The sequence below is a fragment of the Psammomys obesus genome, unplaced genomic scaffold (assembly GCF_907164565.1).
Source record: "Psammomys obesus unplaced genomic scaffold, mPsaObe1.curated_primary_1811, whole genome shotgun sequence".
Lineage (NCBI taxonomy): Eukaryota > Metazoa > Chordata > Mammalia > Rodentia > Muridae > Psammomys > Psammomys obesus.
Genome location: NW_026587032.1, coordinates 5,917,903 through 5,926,446, shown reverse-complemented (window position 1 = coordinate 5,926,446; position 8,544 = coordinate 5,917,903). Strand labels below are relative to the sequence as shown.

The window sequence follows — 8,544 nt, the reverse complement described above, 5'->3', positions numbered from 1 at the left end:
CCTTAAATAGATTTTGAATTTTTTTGAGGTTATTAAAAATGTAAGACTGGATAAGGTTTACACATTCTCTCTCTCTCTCTCTCTCTCTCTCTCTCTCTCTCTCTGTTTTTCATTAGAAAACAGTGTGGCCAAGGTAAACCGGGATGGATTTTTTTTTTTTTTTTGTCCAGCGCATCTGTTGTAGCTGCACCCTTCAAGTACCTTCCCCTACTCTGAGTCTCTGTTGCCACCTGTCAAAGACTCAGAAGCCACGGAGCCACGGAGTATTCTCATGACATTCTGAACTGAATGAATGATAAAAGTCACTTCTGGCTTGGACTCTTTCTGGCCAGACCACTCTTCATCCCAAGACAGGGGTCACGAGAAGAGAGGACTCCCCCGCTCCAGGCTCACACGGTCTAAGCTACACCCAGCTGTGTGCCCTTAGGGTAATTCTTTCCCATCTCGGGTCTCATTTTCCTTGTAAATGTCGAAGTGGGTCCCCTCACCAAAGCGACAAGTCTTGACTTTCTAACAGTTTCCTGGAGACATCGGCCGCCCCTGCCTATCTTTCTCTGTTCAGAGGAGCAAGCCAGGCCAGATTGGAAAACCCTAGACCCTCTTTGGATGCGACCGAGAAATGTTTAAGGGATTTGCGCGCTCAGGCTGCCGCAGCAAATGGCCCGAGGGCTGATTTATGGCGCGTTCCTGCGCGACGCGATTCCCCAAGACAGCGAGAATATTTTACACCGCGCTAATATAAACAGGCGGCCGGCCGGGTCCTTTTTATGGAGTTCCTGTAATTACCCGGGCCCTGACAGCTCCTTGATTTACTGCCCTATTTAGATAAGGGGTCCGGTGCGGGGATTGCCCGTGGCGTCAAGGTCACTGGACTCGGCGGATCGCGGGGTTTGCAGCGGGCGCAGGGGCGCACACTCGCAGGAGGTGAGCAGAGGGGGGCCCTGGCCTATCTCCCCGAGCATCCCCGTGCTATCCGGGAAGCTAAAGCCCCCAGAGGTGGCAGGACACACACACACCCTCGCCACCCCTCACGCCGCGCGCGCGCGCGCGCGCGCGCACACACACACACACACACACACACACACACACTGGGGCGTTAGCACAGAGCGCGCTGCAGAGGTATGTGGCTGGGATTCGGGTTCCCCGGGGCTCAGTCAGTTTCCTGGGGGGATGGCCGCTGGGTTCTACAGGGGAGGACCGAACTTTACCCTCAGAGCCCAGAGTCGGCAGAATCCCGGCCTGCTGCCCTGAGCAAGAGTCCGCGTCTAGTCAAGGTTGCAGCTTTTCCTCAGCCGGGTAGGGTCAGACCAAAACCCACAGTTTGTTCTTATTTTATATTGTACATCAACCACAGCCCCCAGCCCTAGCCAAACCTCACTCAAGCTTACGCTGAAACCTCCGTGGCAGGTACCGCCAGTTGCCCAGATGGCCAGAGAAGGAGCACAAAGCGACGGTTCCAACTCGAGTGGGTGGGGGAGGGGGCCTCCATTCCGATATTGCCTGCTTCCCCCGAACACCATTTGTTTAACCTCAGAGGACGGTGCTCTCCTCTCTGTGATTACTTGCACAGAGTTTTCTAGTATCTTTGGGGGCAGACCTGAGAAGCTAGCCTCTAAGAGTGCCAGACCAGCGTAAGGTACACTGGGAACCCCGTGGGGCTGGCAGGAGAGCCCTCAGGCTGCCTGGCTCCCGAGGCTTGCTCTGCAGAGGTAGTTCGAAGGAGAATAGAGCCCTTCTTTTGGGGGCACCCGCTGACCCTGGTGGATCCCTGCAACCAATCCGGAAGAGACGGAAATTGTAAATCCAATTGGCTAGCCTTATTCCTTTTCTCTGCAAATGGGGAAACTGAGGCTTGGAGATGGAAAGGAACAGTAAGTTTCTAGAGGATTCGAGAATTCTCCAAAAGGGCTGGGTGCGGCCATTGGCGCCCTTAAAGTCACAGTACTTGGGAGTCAGAGGCAGCAGGATCAGGGGACTTAAGTTCCGCCTGAGCTACGTAGTGAGTCTCGGAGGCCAGCCTAACTGCAGAAAACTCAAAAAGACGGACAACCACACAACTCCAAAAACAGACAACAGAACTGGGAGCTTCATCTTTCGCTCAAACCCTGCCCCACCGCTATCCCACGGGCAGGGGCGGGAAAGGGAACAATTACGGCAGAGCCTTCCCCTTCCCAACCGGGCCTCAGGCTGTATTGTCCCCCTCACTCCTCTGAGCCCCAGGTGTCAGTCAAAGCACTTTGGAAGGCTGGGCCCCCGGGTCTAGAAATCTTGCCCTCTCTTTGATATTCATAACTTTGAGTGGTGGGGAGTGTCTCTCGCTCCCAAGCCCCAGCGGGTCTTAAAGAAGTGGGCCTCCTTGAATCAAACCCTGAGGCAATGGCACAGCCTGAGAGCCCCCCCCCCCCTGCGCTTTTTAAACACTCACTGGGGAGCAGGTGATTTGGGAGCCCTCCGGGGGTTGTCTGGGATTGTGGGAGTTGGGGGAACGACTCCTACCTACCACGTACTTTAATCCACTCTACCAGAGTATCTAGGCCAGATACGCAGCCCTAAGGGGTCTGTGTAATCTCAGGAAAGCGGGCCCCACATTGCCGGGTGGAAAGCTATGCCTTTTTATATGGATGCTGGTGTGATCCCATTGGAGTGTCCACTATCCTCGTGGGTGACCCCATACTATGGGCACTGCTGTACAATTTCATTTTGTCAACGTGATTATCTTCTGAGGCTGTAAATCCCAGCAGAGCCCTGAATGGATGTGGTGTTTGGGAACCGCGCACAGCGTATGCAGGTCAGACTGGACAGGAAAATTCTGCGTGCTGTCCCTGGAGCTGTGGGACCTGGCAACGTGTGAGAATGCCTGTTTGGGGGAGGCTGGTGCTAATTATTGATTTTGAGACCTGCCTTCAGTGCTGCCCAATAAACTTCATTATTAAAAAAAAAACAAAAACTTGCAAATAAATAAAAACATCACTCACCAAAAAAAAAATAAAATAAATAATCAGACCCAACATCTGTACAGTTCAATGTGCTTCTCTACAGCTAGACAAACATTTGAAATAGAAACTGTGACACTTCACATCAAATTTTTTTACTTTCAGCGTCAAATCTATTTTATGCCCGTATCTACCACCAAACAAACAAACAAACATCCATGACAGAATTCAAACTAGAAAAACGGTCAGCGCTGTTTCTTCTCTTCTAACTCGTGTCCATTACCCGACATTCCATGGAACTCTACTCCCTGCTTCAGCCTCTGAAATCACGCGGCTCGAAGTGGTGACCTCCTGCCTGAAATCCCAGGATCAGGCTAGGCTATCACAAGACTCTGTTATTAATTACTTAATCAATAATTAGAATAAAATTAAGCCTGTGGTCTGGCGAGATGGCTCAGTGGGTCAAGGCGCTTGCCACCGAGGCTAGCCACCTGAGTTGGGTCCCAGGGATTTACATACAGAAGGAAAGCGCTGACTCTGACCTCCGTGGGTACATTACAGCACCCACCTGCCTCCCACAAATAATTAGGTTCAATTTAAAAGTTCTTGGGCCTGTGAGCACATGTGTACACCCGTACGTTCAGTGTTCAGAGGTGTGTGCCTCTGATAAAACTGTGACCCTTTCTTTAGTCACAGAGAACCCAAACTGGAAGGCCCTCTGTGTAACCTACTCAGAGAACGACAGACATCGAGTTAAAACAAACAAACAAACAAACAAAACCCTAGGAATGTGTGGGTCTTGCATACTGTATGCATGCCATGTCCCTGTTACTTAGGGGAAGGCCATCTGTAAGAACACACAGGTGGTTGTGTTTGCCACAGAAGGGACCAGCCCGCATGTATGAACCTATCCTAGTGTCCAGGATGAAGTCTGCTGGGGTCAGGACTATGGCTGAATTGAGGACCCAAGTCCTTTTCATGGAGTTATTCCTCTCCATCTAGATTCCCTCATTCAGAGAGTGCCTCCTCGTAGGCTTCTCAGGGAGTCTCATTGGGCTTGGGCTCTGGGCTCAGACAGCCAGTTCTGCCTCCTGCGTGCGAGGCGCCGTCCGCAAGCGTGGCCGGTTTCCAGCTCGCCTGGGGCAAGAAAGCAGGGTCCCAGGACCTCTCTCCACAGCTGCCTACAACCAGGGCGCACAGTCCCACCAGCTCCCACAGGTGGAACCTGGGAGCTCAGACCGGAGCGACTGGCTGAGCTTCCATCCCCGCCCCAGAGCCAGCGAGCACTTCTTCTCACGGAAGTCCACGTTTACACGGACACACAGAATCTCCATAGGCACACACTCCTGTGATTTTACGCACGACGGCTGTCATCTGCTGCTCCACATTCGTTTTCACTTACCCACTTGCCACTCGGCCTCACATCCCGCCTGCACGCGGTGGCTTTTCTCCCACTGTCCCTGCCTGGTAATTGTCTGGCTCACAGGACGGGAACCACGCACAGGACGGATCTCAGGAAGCAGCTTCTGGGTGGCTGGATCAAAAGCGAATTAAAAAGGATTGGACGTCATCTTATTTCCCCCTTAATTCACGTTTGACAGAAAGGCACATCTCCAGCATCCCACCTGGGGAAGGAGGGAGACCAGAAAGGATGGTGAGGTTGGAGGGGTCCTTTGGGGCGGGGATCTTAATGAAAAGACGAAGATGCGGAGCCCCAGGCCTGAAGCCTATATCCCAGTCTCCCAGGAAGATGGACGCAATCTCTAAGAAGGCTGCACGGAGAGACCGAGCCTCAGCGGGGTGGCTGTGAAGCGGCCGGGGCTGTCTTCTCCGTGGATATCAGGACAGGGATGGGGGTGGGGGGCGGCCGCTGGTTTCCTACAGTGTGGGCCTCGGGGGGAGGTATCTTGATAGGATCAAACATTCTCCTGCGGGTGGGGAGCCGGATGGAGTAGCCCGGCCCTATGTGCGAATCTTCCCAAGACACCGGGGAGTCCTGCCACAGAGATGCCTTAGGGCCAAGGCGCCGCCAGGCTGCCTCGCCACCGGCTCGGCCTGCCGGCGTTTACACCGAGGCAGGCGCCTGAGAGGCGAGAGGAGCAGAGATCAGCCACAGCTTCCACCCCCAACCCCCAAGCCCGGAACAAACCGGTCAGTGCCCGAGAGCTGGAAGCCCTTTCCCTTTCCCGCCCACTTCCAGCTCGGCCTCTGGAAGACTCCTCTGGGAGTCAGCAGCTGGGCTGGAAAGAGAACTGGACCACGCACGGGGAACCACCTTGTGGGGCAGTAGCTACAGGTCCAGCCAGAAACAGGGGACCTAAGGGCGGGGCTGGAGGTGTTAGGGCCTAGCCTACTTCCCTGCTGTGCTGTGGCCTTCGGGCTCCCACGAAGAGCAGTGTCCTTAGAGTTCGGGTTCGGGGATGCTGGATATCTTATTCTGAATTTCAGGCCTCAAAGACAAGAGCCAGTTTTGCTCTGGTCCTCAGTTTCCCTATCTGGGTAATCAAGCGTGCGTGTGCGTCTTGGTGAGGTTCTGTTTTCAAGGGATGATTCTGGAAGCCCTTCCTTGGATCCCCGAGGAAAGGGTAGCTTCACTACAGGGCGTGAGCAGGCCTGGCCTCAAGTTCGTAGCCCCCGCCCTCCCAGGAGGGGAACTGGGAGAGGGGAGGGACATAGGCGGGGCCGTTCCCAGTCCCTGTGGTCAGCCTGGAGTCCTGTGGCGCTTGCTGAGCATGAAACTCCGGACTGCCACCCCCTTTCCTCCTGCTGCCATTGGCTCCAGCTAGAGGTTGACATCAAAGCCGAGGCCTTATATAAGCAGGATCCCGATGGCAAGTCCGTAGAAGGGTTAAAAGGGTCTTTGGAAGCTCGCACCCTCACCCTTGCCGCTTACAGAAACGCCCAAGAAGCAGAAACCCTCAAGAAGCCGGCAGGTCCCTCGTGTCACTTCCAGCCTTGCTCCGGACTCCTCCAAACCCCAGCCAGTTCGCTGCCTCTGGAGCCCACGGGCGGCCCCGTTCTGCGGGGCGCATGGGGCGGCGCTAACTGGGCTGGCGGCACAGGCCAGGAGCCTCTCCAACATGAACCTCGTGGGCAGCTACGCACACCATCACCACCCACACCCGGCGCACCCCATGCTGCACGAACCCTTCCTCTTTGGTCCGGCCTCCCGTTGCCACCAGGAGCGGCCTTACTTCCAGAGCTGGCTGCTGAGCCCGGCTGAGGCTGCCCCCGATTTCTCCGCCGGCGGGCCACCGCCTACCCCCGCAGTAGCGGCGGCTGCCTATGGTCCCGATGCCAGGCCGGGTCAGAGCCCGGGGCGGCTGGAGGCGCTCGGAGGCCGCCTGCCCAGGCGAAAAGGCTCAGGACCCAAGAAGGAGCGGAGGCGCACGGAGAGCATTAACAGCGCTTTCGCGGAGCTGCGCGAGTGCATCCCCAACGTGCCCGCCGACACTAAGCTCTCCAAGATCAAGACCCTGCGCCTGGCCACCAGCTACATCGCCTACCTGATGGACGTGCTGGCCAAGGATGCGCAGGCGGGTGACCCCGAGGCCTTCAAGGCTGAACTCAAAAAGGCGGATGGAGGCCGCGAGAGCAAGCGGAAAAGGGAGACGGTGAGTTCTGGGGCTGCTTAGCTCCAGCCAAGGGTGCGGGTTGGGGGGAGTAGGAGCAGGCCTGCCCACAGCGAACTGCGCTGTTCCGGATTCGATTCTGAAAGGCTAGGGAGGGTTCTGAGACTGTCGCAGTCCCGTCATTGTGTGCACGGAAGGGAGGCAGGGCCAGTTAAATTCAGTCATTACTGAGTGAACATAGAGTCTCGCGTTTTAAAAGTGATCCTGGGGCCTTTGGGCTTGAATTGAAAACCCTGTCCCCACCCCCCACCCCCCCCAAGAAAGTGCACTCTATACTATATTTTGTTTTAAATCTGAAGGAGTTCTGAGGCTTCCCATGGCTCTCCTGGAAGCCAGGTTGAGAATGAAGGTAGGAAATGACGTAAATGCTGTAGTCACGTATGAAATTCTCAAAAAAAAAAAAAAATTAAAAGAAATTTAAGTTAAAAAAAAAAAAAGAACGCAAGTAGGGGCTCCCTACTTTAATTTGCTTTAGTATGAATATCCGAGTTTGGAATCAGTTATCGATTTCCGAAGGGTTTACTGGAGAGGATTATCTAGCTCCATTGTGGTGCTAATTGGAGAAACAGGCCCAGTGGCTGAGTAAGAGGGAGAAGTGGAGTGAAAAGTCAGTTCTTCAACTCGGGGTCCAGTTTGCTCCACGGGCTTCCAGGGAGGTTGGCTAGGCTATCTCAAGGCTTTGTCTGCCACACACAGGCAAGAGGGGCTTTGGCCTTTGAGCTAGCCTAGCCATCCTTCCTGGGTCTCTTCCCGGTTGAGCCATCTTCCTCCTTAGGACAGTGGGACTTGTGGCCACCAGAGTTCCTCCAGTTTGGTAGGCGCAGGCCCAGGCCCGGCACAGGCTGGGGACCTTTGCTGGCTTTTCATCTGACCCACAGGGCCTGTGGCAAAAGGAGGGCTAGCTTACCTGGAGCCACCGGAAAGACAGACTTCCAGCCTCAGCTGCCTGAGGCCTGGGCTGGAGATGCGGGCGGGCGGGTGGAGTAGCACCTTGCTGGAAGTAGTTATAAGGCCAGTCCTGAATCTGGTAGGGCTCGGCCTGGGGGCAAGGAGCACCACAGTGGGGTCCTGCTGGGAGAGGGAAGGACTGTGGAGCACAGGCCGACGGTTTCCTCCCTGGATGAGGGAGGCTTGCAGCACCGGTACTGGCACCCAGTGTACCTCCAAGCCAGGATGAAAACCTGGAACAGCTTATACACCAGGCTGAAACATGGAGCAAGCTATGTACGGAGGGTGGGTTGCTATTCCCACCTTCCCACACCAGCCCTCTAAGAGGCTTGCTCCCTCTGCCCGGAAGACGCCTTAAAGCCAAAACATCAGTAGCAAACCTCCCCACGCTGGTCTGACCATCCTGAGTCCTAAGAACTTAGAGCAGAAAGGCAGATTTATGATCCCGATTGTCTGCTTCTCAAACAGACATCTGTCACTTATTTAGCGTGTTGCTGCTCCCGACCCATTTCCCCACACCCCCTCCAAGCCGGGGGTAGGGTGGGGGGAAGTGAGCCGAATGACTTAAACCTGACTTTCTTGCCTTTGTTTGTTTGTTTGTTTGTTTGTTTGTGTCCGTTGGCAGCCTCAGCACGAAGGCTTTCCTCCTGCCCTGGGGCCAGGCGAGAAGAGGATTAAAGGGCGCACCGGCTGGCCTCAGCAAGTCTGGGCGCTGGAGTTAAACCAGTGAGACCAGGCCGGCGCCGAGGACCGGGCCGCGGCTGGCCCCTCTGGCCACCTGGAGAGGCGAAGGCGGAACGGCCGAGGCCGGCCTCCGGGTCCCCCCACCGCGCGCCTCGCCCCGGTCCCCGCGGAGCGCCGGCGGCGGCTGCAGCTACCCACCAGGATCGCACGTGCAATGTCCTTTGAATTTGTTAATACAAGTAAGAGAAAGAGAAAGTTATATATATTTTTCGCTTCCCGCCGAGGGCGGCTCTTGGAGGCTCGATGCAAGAAAAGAAGGGACTGCGGGAGCCCAGGCGCCCAAGGAC

At 55.5% G+C, this 8,544-nt stretch overlaps 1 protein-coding gene across 1 annotated transcript; it reads left to right on the top strand.

The window, feature by feature from the left end:
- The first annotated feature begins 5,963 nt into the window (after positions 1–5,963).
- Positions 5,964–8,282, top strand: Hand1 (heart and neural crest derivatives expressed 1). The gene is made up of 2 exons (XM_055602752.1): positions 5,964–6,547; positions 8,139–8,282. The coding sequence occupies exons 1-2, from the start codon at positions 6,014–6,016 to the stop codon at positions 8,241–8,243; spliced, it is 639 nt and encodes a 212-aa protein (XP_055458727.1). The 5' UTR covers positions 5,964–6,013; the 3' UTR covers positions 8,244–8,282.
- Positions 8,283–8,544: the final 262 nt, after the last annotated feature.